This window comes from Meleagris gallopavo, chromosome 1, assembly GCF_905368555.1.
Source record: "Meleagris gallopavo chromosome 1, MGAL_WU_HG_1.1, whole genome shotgun sequence".
Lineage (NCBI taxonomy): Eukaryota > Metazoa > Chordata > Aves > Galliformes > Phasianidae > Meleagris > Meleagris gallopavo.
The window spans coordinates 92,021,827-92,037,713 of NC_139404.1; the positions used below are offsets into that span (position 1 = coordinate 92,021,827).

General features: G+C 34.3%; 1 protein-coding gene across 2 annotated transcripts in view; it reads right to left on the reverse strand.

The window, feature by feature from the left end:
• Window positions 1-15,887, reverse strand: part of CADM2 (cell adhesion molecule 2) — a 626,180-nt gene that overhangs the window by 89,804 nt on the left and 520,489 nt on the right. For both annotated transcript variants that reach the window (XM_085240870.1, XM_085240864.1), the window contains exon 6: window positions 7,845-7,935. In XM_085240870.1, coding sequence (XP_085096996.1) covers window positions 7,845-7,935 — 91 coding nt within the window. The remainder of the gene's footprint in view (window positions 1-7,844; window positions 7,936-15,887) is intronic.

Sequence of the window (15,887 nt, forward strand, 5' to 3'; positions counted from 1 at the left end):
AACCATCCACTTTTCTGCCTAAGGCACAGGCTGCCAAATCTGAACATAAAACAGTGGAAGTCCAGTATCCAACTTTACTTTTTATCTTGACCTACTTTATTTCAGTTGCAATGGCCCTTTCCAAAGAAACATGCAAACAGAACTTCAGAATTTGAGATTCTTATGTACAAATGTCTTAAATTTAAGGGAGAAATACTTCAATACCATATCCATATTTTATTAGAATAATATTTCATTTTGGATATGGACAAATTCATCCAATTTTCCAAATCATTAATACAGACTAAGCATGCAGCTTAGGCTGTAGATTCATTTTGCAAGGCAATTTATAAATACAGAAACATGCATGCTTTTCCAGAGTCATTACAGTTAGGTCATACAGGAAAACAGTTGCTACCAGCATTCCTTTCTAGGCTGCTAGGTATTCACAACCCAGATAGTACTCTGCAATAAATAAAATTTATGCAGAAAATGAGATAATTTCTTTCAGTACCTCCATCTCATCTTCTCAAGCAGCTGTAGAAAGTCTGTCATGTCAAAGTAGGAAAAAAAGAATTGTGCACAGGTGAAAATCTGGCCATTATATTACTGAAATAGAATCTAACCCTGTTATGAAAATGTACTTGCAAATCAATATTGTCAAACTATTTACACCAAAATGTTAACACCTGAATGGCAAAAGGTTTCTGCTATTTTCTGCATGTCTGATTTCAGACTCTTGGGCATAGATTTGTACATGTGCTCAGAACATGGTGTTACAATTCTAACCTTCTATGTTACACCAAATACTCTTGGGAAAATGGAGACCGTATTCAGTGGTAGACATTAAAAATATATAATCTTTTTCATTAGTTTTGATCATAAGATTTTTTTCTGCTTCTGTTCCCAGCTGTAAATTGGAGGCAATTGAATGTACACAGGTCTGATAAAAATAAACATTATGTGCTAAGTTCTCAGATACAATGGGGAAGAAACAAATGAACACCTATGAAGACGACATTTTAATTCTGCAATCCGAGGACATGTATCAAATAAAACCTGAATCATACAGATAATTCATAACTACTACTCTATTGCAGAAGTCAGGAATTCTCTTCAAGGCTCATATATCCTTTCATATATCATTCAAAGGCTCATATATCCTGCTCATAATGTTGAAAGTTTCAGGAAACAAAATATGATGACATCTCTTACACTATAATGAAAATTGGGAAATTTAAATGTTTCACTTCAAACAGTTTTAATTTTTTTTTTCCTTAGATTTAGAATTATTTCTGTTTTGAAATAAGGCAACTAATCTGAGGAAGGAAGACATTTTCTACTCTTCCTACTCTCCTTGAGACCGCAATAAATGATCTATGAAGTACATGTTTTGGTAATTTTCTAACTAGCAAACACTGAAAACTCTGAAAGAATGACTACATCTGTAAGCAAAGGGAGACCAGTAGATGTTACCTATCTTGATATTAGTAAGTTTTTGGTTATGGTCTGCAACGGTATCCTTGTAGCTTGGCAGGGCCAATACAGCTCAACTATATGCATGTACTAGACAGGTGAAAAACCGTTTGGACCATTGGGCTGTAGGGCGGCTGGTTACAAGTAGTCTTCTTCAGGAGTTTTTCCTAGATGTTATGTTTAACTGTTTAATATTGGAGATCTGGCTAAGGAGTTGGAAAGTGCTCCCATTAAGCTTGTCACTGGCACCAAACAGGGATTGTATTCAGTATACTTGAGGGGAGGGGTCAGAATTTAAAAGGATCTCTGCAGGCTACAGGAAGGGAACAAGCCAACAGCTTCCTCAAGACAGGAAGGGAAATTCAGCAAGGACAGATGCAGATTCTAGAGCCTGAGATGAAGAAGCCATGAGGAGTCTTAGGCTATGAGCCAGCATGAATCCAAGCTCTGCTGGTTTTGGTTGACCAATTCTTTCTTAACAATATTCACTATGTTTTCTCTTCACCTAGATCTCCACCAGATGATTCTCAAATGAAACAGCCATTCTCTGGGGTCACTGACGGAATGGTGTCATGTATTTCTCTGTTATTCTAAGTAGGCCTTTGCATCAGACTTTGCAAAATGTTTGTCTCACTCACTGGAATCTTTTTTAAATGGATGTTAGAAAAGACAGAACTTTCATTTCCTTATCTGTGGTGATATCATACATATCATTTACACAAGCTTTAGAGTATTTCAAATTCAATTATTTGGTGTGTCCTCATTATTAAAAGTGATGAATTTTTCTGATATTACAATGTTTATTTGACTGCATTTTAGATTACAGGGTATATGAAATATTGGTGTATAATCCTGATTGTGATTTTCTCTGTAACTTTTTCATGACCCTACAAATAATATTATTCTAATGATGGATACAAATGTGAGTCTTTCCCTGAATTACAAATCTTATTTATTTCAGCAAGGCCAAATATTCTCTTTACATTAATCAGCCATATATAATGATTCTCTTGACGTGCATGGAATGGAAAGACCTATCCCTTCTGCACATAGGAGACAGACAATTGCCTCTTTGTTTGCTATGACCCAATTATTCTATTATACTTAGAAGTCCTTTCTAAAATGACACTAGGAAAAAAAACAACAACACAAAACAAAAAACCCTCAAACTTTTTTCATGCATGCTTTGGAGAGAGCAATGACTAAGAATACAAATATTGAACCTTTCTGCCATTGTGGGGCACTTTCGAGTTCATTTCTGGAGCAGTGTGGACTCAGTAGACCATACTGTTCAGATGTAATGTTGTGTAGAAGCTACAACTTGTGACAAGAAAATAACACTGCCCTTTAAAACCTTCTTAAAGACAGAAAACAGTGTGAATGATCATTGCATTCTTCAGTTTTTATTTTTTACAGCTATTTTTATTTCAATATATTCAGAATATTGTCAGACAATAGGACTATAGAAAATTCTAAACATTGTGTATGAGATCATCAGAAGAATATTTGTGATTTCTGGAGCTTAATTAAATATTCTTCTTTGGAAAATAAACATAACCTAGATAAAACTATACTATGCTTAAAAAAGAAATAAATTAAAAAGGGATGCTGACATTTTACAGATGTATCAAGCAAGATTTTAACAAAATATTATAGCTCGACAACTTTTGGGGGATTTATTTAAAAATTTTGAACTAGATAAAATAGCTGTAAGGACTGAGAAGATAAAATATTAGCTTTCATTTGCTCTGAAACTATACAGTAGTACCTCTCTTACAGAGAGAAATGCTGTTGAATAGTAATGTAAACTATAAGGTGACATCTGCAGTTTTGACCTAAGTTACACAGAGAAGTGTCTAAATACTTTCATTTGTAATTGCCAAAAATGTTATTATTAAAATTGTCAACCAGCTGAACAAACCAATAACTAAGTCTTGCATTTCTACAGTGAGTTTAGTTTATAAAGTCCGCTTAAAAACAATCTGTGGTAAACTGATGAGTGTGTTTCTTTTTTCTTTCCACCATCAGAAAATTTTAATTGAGAATGTCAACTCTTTATACATACAATATTCTAAACACTAGACTTCTACGGCTGCCCATAGCTGATGGCACAAGTACTATGTTAGCTAGACCAGAACATCATCAAATCTAGAGGTCTGCAACCACACTTGCAACTTAAACTTTTTAGAAAACACTCAAGTTTTGATCCTGGATCCTGCAAGCAGTGAACTTAGCCAGAGTTGCAAGCAGATGTAAGAGATATCTTTTCAGAAGCACTGTGTGAGGAAGTCTCACTATCTCACCATTCCCATTCTGACACTGTGAGCAAATTTCATCCACACCATATGGGACTGGTGTAATGGAACATGTCACATCAGAACCCCCAGGGGCAAACTCAAGAAGTGATAGAACTTGCAGGAACCCCCTCAGCACCTCTGAGGCATCTGACCTCTGCTTGAAACTTCCTCATCCACAACACATATTCCAGAGGGAACTGTTGCAGAACATACAATAATCTGTGTGACACTTCAGTAATCCCTCTCACAGTCTGCCTCTGCAAAACCACTGCAGAACAGGCAAGAAAACCAGTCCACTCTTTTTATAAACTCTATTATAATATCATAATCATGTAATAATTACATAATACATATATCAGTAATACAATGCTTACCCAGAACTCTGTCTCCAAAATAATTCTTCTAATATTAATAAGCACTGGACCCTGATCAGAAGCAAGCTTGACTTCATCCTCACAGTAATAAATAGACGTGGGAAGTCAGCAGTTACAGAATTTGCATCTTTCCTCTTTAGTGATCACATGTTGCTTTACTGGATCATTCAAAATGGCTGCCCTGTCTTTCTTCTTCCTCTACACTCTCTCATACACAGACTCCTACTCTTCTCCCCATTACATCTCTCTCAGAAGTCCTGTTCCAAGAATGCTGTATCTGCTTAAAGACCAGAAATGCGAAATGACACAAATCTATTCTTAACAACCACCAAACTTGGAGTTTGGGATAATTCCACACATTTAAGTGTCTGAGGCTTCCAAAACTGTAGCCATTGGTCAGGACAAATTTTCCTTAGGAGGACCTTCCTTCTCCAATTCTCACAACTTGTTGTTCCCCACCTCTCTGATAAATCTCTGGAGGATGTTCCGGAAGGGCAGCTGATTTCCCCAGAGATATCACTTTAAACAGAACAGTAAGTGAGGTAGGACTTTTCCTTAGGACTGTGTAGCTTTGAGTAAGAGGATACCTCTGATGAACATAATTTGAGGTTATTTGAGGAATCGAATCAGTGCAAAGAAAGGCATGGGGACAGGTAGGATGTGGCAAACACTCCCCAGCTTTAGCTTCATTCTGCCATTCTCTTTTAGGAAAGGAGTACTCTGCAAGCACATATAATATTTTCAATTGAATCACTTATGGTTACAACTAAGTTTTCTTTTAAATAAAAATTAAAAAATATATATATATATAGGCATCTCAATAGAATCTTCATTATTATTTTTTTTTTTTTTTACTAGTATCTCCAAATGGTAACACATAAGAAATATCTACAATATTGACGTATTAATAAAAAATCCTGTATGTCAGGCTAAAACATAAAAGTTTCCTAGACTTTTTACTTCCTACAGAAATTACTAAGAAAAACTGGTGTCTTGACAAAAACCAAGTAACCAAACTGTTTTTTTTAACAGTCTAGTATTTTTAGCATGTGAAAGAAATTTCAATGAAGACTAGGAAAAAAAGTGGTTTTAAGTCATAGATAAAGAGTAGTATGCATCTAAAAAAATAAACAGAGATATACAGTTTTATATATATATAGGTATCTACACTTAGACCCCCTATCTTCGGCATCTCAAAATACAGAGATGTAGGTTGCTCTGAAAGTAATGCCTCCTATTTATTTCCATGCAAACTAGAACAGATACAAAAAACACAATAAAACTATTTGATAGAGAGCATTTTCAGCTACAGTATGCTATTTTTCAGCACAGTCATCACCACTAGCTATGCACTTTTGCCAGAGGTGAACAAGAGCCTGCACAATGTGCTCTTAAAAAACTGTGCTGTTGAAGGTGACACACTGTCACTGTTGCCACTGTTGAAATGCACCACCTGCTGCCTCACTGTGCTCACATCCTGTGTTCAGTCTCCAGAAACATTCAGCAAGTGTCAATGAATATCAGTGGTTGTCATTTTTCCTCATGGAGGAATTCAATGATACACCTTTACTCCATATGCATTTCCATGTCAGATGCCATTTTGTCAGACTGCCCCTCTGCTGCCATCTGTCACATGGCAACAACATGGTATGAAATATTGACAGGAAGGTTCAACTACTACTGCCATGCCACCAACAGTTGCCTCTGATGTTGTCAGTCAACATAATAAAATAGGAGGCAATATTTCAGAGCAGCCCTCATAGTCATCTGAGTCAGGTGTCTAAATTCTATGCAGTCACTGGAGACATAAGAGCAGTTCAGATGTAAATATCTATGATACAAGTTTTTAATGACAGTTGAGATCATTCTATACCCTAAAATTCTGAGAAGTATAATGCCTCTTCTAATATTCGTAAGTATGTGAAACTGCAGGTGCAGAACACTTAGTTGTTACTATTTTCAACAGCCCTCACCAACTCCATCCACCTATCCAACTGTCCAGATATCTATCTCACAAAACTAGAAAGATCAAAATGAAGAAATATAGTCTCCAAGCTTTCTTAGGGTGCTAAGACTCCAGACATGAAGGGCCAAACTGGCCATCCCCCGAAACAAACAACAGTTAATTAAAATTTTGTAATGACTGCTTTATTTCTAAGTTTTTACCCTTATGGTGAATGTTAAATGAATAGTGAAAATCAAGCAACTGGGGCTAGAAGCCCTGAAGTCAATGTGTTAAATAGAGATCTCTGCATGTAGCTATCACCTGTTATGTTATGTAGTAAATACAGAGATGAGGAAAATCCTAAAAACTAGCCAGTTTAGCCAGTTGTGTATTCAGAGCAATCAGTGCTGACCTTTTTCCTAAAATTAAACACTTGTACATCTTTTGCTGAAATTGAAAGCAACAGGAGAAGGGACTCTGTACCCCTCAATACCTAAGGGAATGCTCAAGGGTAAATTTATTCTCCTTCAAATATATTCTAAATGCAAGACGTAGTTGCACCTGAATTTTGTGAGATACGTACACAGGTATCTCAAAAGCATATAGTAATTCAGAAGTACATAAGTACACTGACAACCAGTTGTGTTGAGCACCATGTAAGATTCATATGAAGGAACACTATCATCCTGATTTAAAGTAGGGTAGAAGCATGATCTAGTTGCTGTGCTGATCAGCTCAGAAGTTTCTTAAAAACAATGCAGGCTTGTAATACACAAAAGAAAAGTACTTAGATAATTTAGATGGTGCCTAACTAAATTAAGAGGTTATCAAAAGAAAAATGAGCATAAATGCTTGACGTCATCTGAAGATAAATTTGGATTACTATGTCAAACAATTCCATTAAATCATTAAAATTGCAAAAAGGGGAAATTCTGCCTTTTGCTACAAGGATTTCGATACATAATTTTCACCTTTTTCCAGGAATATGATTGCACTATTATTTTAAAGACCATTCTAAAATTGCATGTTATCCTTTCATGTAACACTACGTACTGATTTTTTAAGCAGTAGGTTCGTATTCAAGAAACTTGATTCATATTAATTTAATTCTAACCAACTTGGTTATTTATGTTTCTTCATGGCTAAGTATATAACAGCTTACTGGATACAATTTTTTTTTATTTTTTAAATGAGGTTGATTTAAACAGTAGCTTTTGTGCAAGAGTCAATCTCTGCAGATATGTCCTTAAAAATATTGGTAGCAAAGATGCTTGTTTCCAAGTAAACAATTCTCAGATCAGGCTACATCTTTTAAAATTCCAGCAGAAATCAGTAGCCAACTTGCACATATCATTATGCTTCAAATTTCCTTGTAAATGACAGTGAAAGTATCCAAAAAGTTAAATATATTTTCTCTTAGGCTAGCTGATGTGGGAAGATTTTCATGAGACATGTTCTCTCTTATCATCAGTTCAATGATGTAAACAGGCTGATTAAAGCCTGCACTCCTTTCAGGTTGATATACCTGACTGAAAAAATATATATATATCTCACAGCTGGAATTCTTCCTGAAAACTAAAATAAATGACAAAGTAAAAGACTGATGTTCTATAGGTACTTAATGGAGACAGGCTTTGAGGGTTTTCTATGGCAGACATTACGGTACACCCCAGGACGAGACAAAAAAAAAAAGAGCATATTTCTGAAGCTGAAGATTGCAATCACAGCAGAATAAAGAAAATAACAAAACACATTACTTATTAAATCACTTACACTGGTTTTCCTTTGGATTCACAAGTCAAAATTATAGATTGTCCTTCTTCAGGCCACGAATTAGAAGAAATGATTTTAACCAAAGGTGTATCTAGAAAGAAAAGAAAACAGACATCTTGCTGATACACATGAGAAAAAAGATTTATTTTATATTATATATATATATATATATATATACGAGTATATATATATATATATATACGAGTGCATTATTCTCTGTTTATAAAAGACTACACCCTAGGTTTAATTTAGACTTGTATATGCTTTTATTTGAACACTTGTACAATTTTCATTCTCCTCAAAAAGGCAACAAAATTGACCAATGGAACAAAAACTGTAAATTCTTATATTCCAAGGAAACACAGATAGAAAGCTTGTATTTACTCCAAGGAAATAACTTTTTTTTTCTTTCTATGTTCAGTGCAAATGCTCCCTAGTAGTATTCCGAAGTGCAATATCTAACGGTGAAATAAAAAATATTGACAATGAATAGCAAATACTCCAGACAATTGTTTCTTTATCTATTTATAGATGATGGAATCCTGCTTTTAAGGGTATGATATATATACATTTTAATAAGAACAGTTTTACTTTTGCAAAGCTTGAAACCATAATAAGAAAGCTACAATGGGCTTCCAGATAAATTACTTTGTTATGGGCATTTTACAGGATATTACTTCTAAAATGCAATAATGTTGTCCCTAAAACAGAACTTTTTTTTTTTTCCATTTGACAATTTTTTTTTTCAAAAAGAATGTTTCAGATACGAATGAAAAGCTCTATAGAAAAATTTGCAATCTGTCCAAAAATCTTATAAGTATTACTTCCATGTAACACAATTAATTTATAGTTGTGACTTCAAAACAATACACAATAAAAAACTGTGAATTAAGCCTGAATAAAATATTTGTAGTAAATCTTTAACTTGTAAAAGAGTTTGCCATCTGGTTTGCAAGGATACACCCTCACAAAGAAAATATTTTATATGAATTAAAGGGGACGTATTTTAAGGAGAAACAAGGCCATATAGAAATAAACGTTTACATACATAGTATTTTTTCCTTAAGAAAAGGAAAAAAGAAATCAAAGTCATAGTAAGGAAATCTCTCATACTCAACAGGAAAATACAATCCTTTGTTTCCTGTATGGTTTCTTAATACAAAACACTTCATCTATGCTACCAAAAAAAAAAAAAAAACCACCACAAAAAAAAAAACACACAAAAAAAAAACAAACCAAAACCAAACCAAACCAAACTAAAACCAAAACCAAAACAAAAAAAAAAAAAAAAAAAAAAAAAAAAAAGTATTTACCCTGAAAATCTAGGTTTATCCAACCTTTATTTCATCCAATTTGCAATTCCTATTGTTTTAGTAGTGGGGTAGCAGGGAGATATCCTGTTATCAAGAAAATATGAAAGGCAAGACAGCATGACACTACAAAATCAAACAAAATGTGATATGCTGTTACAGTATTACTTCTTATTGCGATGCTAACAGTTCTATTAAATACTAAATGGTATAAACAAGTTAAAATGGCAAAAACTTTTTACTATCTTTGGTTTTCATTTTTGACGTATCATAATGTATCACTACGGTACAAGACAAGAAAAGGGGCGTAGTCTACACCTGTAATAATTCCACTGAAAGCACTGTCAGCATCATTTAGATTTCAGCTGCTCTAACCTTACACCAGAAGCAAATCTTTTTCAAAAGTTTGGCTTTATTATGAACCCTGGAAACCACTTTGCAGATGACTAATCCTGTGCAGGTCACGCAAGCGTTTGCTTCACTTTTAGTACATGCTTACGGCACTGATCACAAGTGCCTAAATAAATCAGGGCAGCGAGTATTCTGCAATTTTAGTGGTTTTGTAGGAGATGAATATGTTACCCTCTTGACTATGCACTGGACCAGAGGAACAAATTATTATCAGACAGTAATATGTGAAGACTTTAACTGAAGTACTGAGACAACTAATGCAATGAGATCAAGACGTTTCCAGAAAAATCTGAAAAGGTACTAAATTTTTATGGAAGTAATCATGATTGCTGCAAGTGAAGAAAGAAATTAAAGGCTCAGCTAGTTAGAATTACCGGTTGGTATTGAAAAGATGATCAGCATTTCACACATCTCTGTAAGTGACCCAAATAGAGAGGGGATTTCAAACAATTAAACTTATATTTGCATGGATCAGTTTTGTGCTGTTTTCTCTTACTCAAAGTTCCCATTTCTGATTTATTCAGATAGTGCTCTGTTCTTCGTGCGCCTGTAAAGACAAGACTACTAACAGGACAAGAAAGATCTAACACACTGTAAGATAATATGGGAAATAATATTCTTTTGTGCTTTCCCTGCTTATTTACTTGTACATTAACTGACTGTTCCTTTAAAACAGGAAACACAGCAATTAATCCAATACCTAGTTTTTAGGAAAGTTTACAATTCACAACTTCTGTATTTTATTATCAGTCCTCTGAAAAAAAAAATAGTTTATATTCTATTTTCTTAGAATCATAGAATCATAGAAGGCCTGGGTTGAAAAGGATCTCAAAGATCATCTAGTTTCAACCCTCTCCTATGCGCAGGGTCACCAGCCACTAGACCAGGCTGCCCGGAGCCACATCCTGCCTATTCTGAATGTTTCATTCTGAGTGTTAGTCTTCCCACTTGTATTTTTATGCTTTCCTTGATTTCTCTCCAGAATTAAAGCATGCACTTACAAGGAGAAAACTTTTAAGAACAAATCAAAAACTTCCTCAAAACTAACCTAAAAATGCTATTTTAACAAATATAAAGATTGCCTGCTGACTTGAAGTATTTCCAGAACATAAAATGCTTTGTTATAAAATATTTCCTCCTGTTAGGACCACTTGTTTTAGAACCATTTGATGTCTGAATGTACTTTATCAGTACACCAGAAAAATATTCCAAAAAGACTAGATATTGGGAAAAACACACTCTAAGAAAAAATGCATTTTATGTGAGTGTAGATCACAAAGCAAGCCTTCAGAGTAAAACAACTTGTTTCAATTCTCAGTGACTCATTTATTCACATGTAACTCCAACAGTGTGAAAGCTGTTTGGCCCTCTAGTCTTGATTTTGAATAATGAGGTACTTATGAGCTGCAATTGATAGCACCAGTGTGAACTGAGACTCAAACATATCTTTAGACATATGGCAAGATATCTTCTACCTCGTATGTACCAAGAATCTGCCCTTTTGCTAGAAATAAGACTATAACACTGATTATCAATAAAACTAAGAGATGTAATTTTTAGATACAGCCTTTCTTCTTTCATACCAAAGGCAAAAGTTTCACTAAGTGATTCTATTTCTTTTTTTTCCAGGATCCAAGCACATCTCTTTGCACAAAACCAGAGAAGCCATTTCAAAGCTTTGAGAAGACTTGTCTATTTTTTAATCAAGCAATATAATCTTTATTCACTCACATACAAAATCAGTGAATGCATGTGGAAAACAGATTTCAGTTATTCAGGTAATTAATGTTATCTGATATATAAAGAAATTAAATGCTTTAGCACAAAATTTTTGTTTTCCTCTTAGCAGAAATTAATGGCAAGTTTAATATCTTACAGAACTGTTTTAATGATTGATTTAATCTCATTGAAAATTTTTCAAAATAAAGGTGGTTCTTATCACTCACCAGACCTTTGCAGTTAATCAGGTCTCCAATGTTTAAATGTTTTGTTTGGGTTTTTTAATTCAAAATGCACTTGATATTTTTGCATTGCTTGAAGTAAGAAAAGAAAAAATAATTTGCTAAAGCTGTTATAAAGTTGCAAGCAGGTTTAAATATTTTCATATAAATTATTTCATATAAAGTTTTTCATATATGATCACATAGAAGCCACTTGAATATTCCTGTCTGATAAATTAAAGCATCTGTGTAAGTCCTTGACAATCACAGGGTAAATGCAGAAACTGAATGCATAAAAGAAAGTAAATTTGTTTAAGATCATAAAGCAGGTCAACAAGTGAATGGGAAAATGAATCCTTAGCAGCTCCTTTTCACTACCAAGATCATTAGAAATAATTTGGCCTGGTTTTGCTATGTAACTTCAGAAGTCCTTCATTCTTCTGTCCTTAACAAGTTGGACTATCAGAGCTTCTGTGGATACTTTTTTCATGAAACTTCCAGTTACTAGGAGAATAACTACAGTGATGCATGATCTCTATTCATCCTTAGGCATTAATCAGCAAAAGGTGTGTGAAAATGACCAGATTTCAGAAGAAAAATCATTTTGTAAAAAGGCAACATGATAATAATATGGTAACTATGCTATGACGTCAAATAGTCTCTCTCTACTGCAACAATCTTTAGTTAATGAAATTACAATCTCAGAAAAGAGTACTTCTTTTCTTGCCTAATGTTACAATGTGAGGAATACACAGATTTTGATGCTTTGAGGCTTTTAACAAATGACTACTGAAAGATAAATTCAGGAGTAGAAAATTTAGTGATCTCCTCCTGGTCATCAGAATTAAAATAATGCTAGAAATTGAATTAAAATAATGCTAGATTGACTCGAGGTGCATGCATCACAGTCTTTACTAGAGAACATTGGGATATATATGTTTTATTGTAATATAAGCAATACTCGCCACTACAGTTCATTACACATTTTGTTAAGAGGCAAATCACACTACTCAAAGCTTAGCTTTCCCTGTGCTTCCAGTGAGAGAAGGATTATCAGAAAAAGTCTTAGTGGCTTTTCTCTACAGAAACTGTATTACAAAGAAATGCTGTGTAGATCCAAGTCAAGGATCCTGATTCTCTGCTAAATTACAATTTTTATTTATTTATTTTTTAATAAGTGCAATAACGTAAGAATAAATTTAAGCCTGGTGACCCCTAAAATCTTTCAACGTGTCTAACGTTTCACAGAATCACAGAATCACACAGAATCACATTTCAGGAAGTAGAACAGAAAAATAGTATTTCCTTCTTCCTACTTAGAGAGACAATATTACTATTCCCTGAAGCAGAGCCTTGTACTTTGACATTCTTCATCTTGGGGGATTGTTAGATCCCTGGATCTTAGAAATCCACTTCTATAAAGCCTTACTTCCAGGTAATTTGATTTTTGGAAATGTTTACTAGTCCACTAAGAATAGTTCTTTAGATGAGTTATTAGAGCCCATGCAGTGATTTATGAAAAACAATGAGATCCTTTGCTCCACAGAGTATTAAGTATTCGCACTAAGTAAAGCAGATCCATCAGAATACTTATTTGACACTAATTCAGTGATTAGAACATCCATCCCTTCAGAGTTTGGATAGAGTTTGCTCTGAGTCAAAGTGCACACTGATTTCTGCATTGATTTCTCATGCAATAGCAGAAGTCCACCAGGCATTGAAAGGTTTCTCTTCCACTCTGGTTTTGAACCAAGATTTCTCTTAGAATATGAAAATGCTTTCTTTTTCTCACCTAAGCCCTAGTCTGGACAAATCATGAATTTCTGACAGACTATGAGGAAAAATTCTTAACTCATTCCTCTTCACAATTCCACAAGTAACTCAATGCAGTGCCATTGCCCCTATTTATAATCAGTGCCAATTTAACAATGAATATGCCATTCATTTAACTTACATTAAAAAAAAAAAAAAAAAGTTTCTGAAGTTAGATTAGGTTGCTCCTAAAAAGAAAAACCCATACAACTTTAATATTCCCAGTACAGTTCCTAGGATGCTTAACTGAAAGCTTTTTTGTCAGTGCTTAGCATCAATCATCTCTGGTAAATCCATTCTCAGGCTTTCAGCAACAACATTTTACTGAAATGTATTCAAAAGCCTTTCAGCCAGTGCCATGGATTGTGCTTTTTACTTATCAAAGATGGCAAAATCTTCAACATTTAAACAATTCTAAACATAAACAAACAAACAAACAAACAGGTAAATAAATAAATAAAATTGAAATTGTTAAACACAACCAGAATGCCAGAAGCCCAAAATTAAGAATACCTTTTCCAAACTGGTGCTATAGATATATTAAGCTAGGCCATTAAATTTGCATGTTATTGTTTCATGTAGAGTATAGTGCACTTTCAAGTACTTGGGTGTTTGTATTTGTATCTTGTCTATTGCAAGAAAGAGAATGGTGTAATAGAAAATTCTGGATGATCAAAACTTTAATGACAATCTCCTGTAATACTCTCCATTGATGGTTCTGCAAGTTATATAGCAATTTTGTAAAATGTCTGGGTCTTCACTTTCTAACTACCTTCCATATTTCTGTTGTGGTGATAACAATCCAATAATAAGTAAAGGCTACTTGTTGCTCAAGTAACAATCAGTATCTGAAAGTTGGTTCATTTTGCTCTGTGGAAAAGGGTGAGAATATCAAGAAGAAATCACATTTCTCCTGTTTTCCACTGTTGTCGCTTAATAAGAGAATGTATTTTTTTCTGGCCTTTAGGAAATTGAAATACGTGACACAGAAAAATTGCCACACTTGGTGACAGTAACACATAAGTTTCAATACATATAAGGTGCAGAGAAAAGATTAATAATCTGAATTATTTTAGTTTACGATTCTTTGGAGGTTCTAAAAGAAAAATCCATCTGTGAGATTCCTTCCTCTATGTATGTTATACATCAGTGTGATATATAATGTCTAAATTTTTCTCAAAAAATATGGGGATTTTCTGTTTATTTTTCACACTCTTTGAACTTGGAAGGGTGGCCAATACCAAAGGAGCCAGACATAATTAGAATAGTAGAAAGAACAGGGAAATGCAGGCACAGTATTTCAAACACTATTTGCCAATAAAAATGCACACCTCCACACAATATAATACTAAAACAAACATTAATAAGTCTCCAAAGTGATTCTCTCCTATCTGATTACTTTCCATGCAAGCAAATTATCAGGCGCCTATTTCAAAAACAGAGCAAATGCAATCCTTTTCCTCTTCATGTTCTAAATAATTGAAAACAGCCCATTAACATCATTTGACCTTAGGCTTCCACTGGCATACTTTGATTCTGATACGTGTTTTCTTTGAAAGTGATTCTCTCTCTGTAGTTCATGCTGTTATGAACGTCTCTTCATCTGCACTAAGAATCTCAGCTTATTGTAAAGAAATCTGTGATCCTTGTTAGACTTACTGTTTGTGTGTAAATTCTGTTAGAAGTAATAGGAAAGACAGCAGTACAGAGAGGGAAGAATAAATCAATTGGGTTTGTCAGAGAAAGTGCCCATAACACATCAGGATGTGCTACAAGTGCTATTCAAATCCTTCCTTACAAAATATTGATACTGTCTTCTTATTTAAGCTCTTACAATGCTTTGCTGTTTTTGCCTTTTTTTTTTTTTTTTACAAGAAGCTATTTTATCAAACAGACAGAGATTTAAAAAGCCTTAAAACTGCTACTAACAAAAAAAGCTTTGTTTAACAATGTAGTTCTGCAGTTGATCCATTAGTATGAAATATGCTGTTGTATCCATACGAGAAGAGAACTATGCTTATATAACAGAGCTGTGCTTCCCACTGTGATCAGTGAGCTTACCATGAATGCCAGATTTTACTTTCATGGATCCTAAGCAACACAAGGAATCTGTCTTATTAACTACTCTCCAGTTCAGAAAATATTCTCTTAAGCTCCAGGCAGTCTGTAGTAAAAAGCACAGTGTGACAGGGCCCTACCTATGGCATAACATCCATGTCATGGATGGCAGATCATTTGATAGAGGCACAGGAAGGAGGCTTTTCATCTCCTCTAGAGAAATTTTGTTGCGATTTCTAAGAATAACAGGAGGATTCTCACCTGCTGAACAAATGGGTGGTGCTTTTTTGCCATATATGAAATTCTGCTTTGGTTGGCAAGGCTTACTGCAGTCTTCTCGTCTTGTCCTAACCTGCTGCAGTATTTTTAACAAGAGTCTCAAAGAGCAACACATCCCGCCCAGCTGCATAGTCTGGTTTCTCATTGAGGGCTACTGTGTAAAGCTGTCTGCATAGCCAGCAATTGCCACTTTCCAGGAAAACCCACACACTTCCCTCATTATCAAAAGGGAT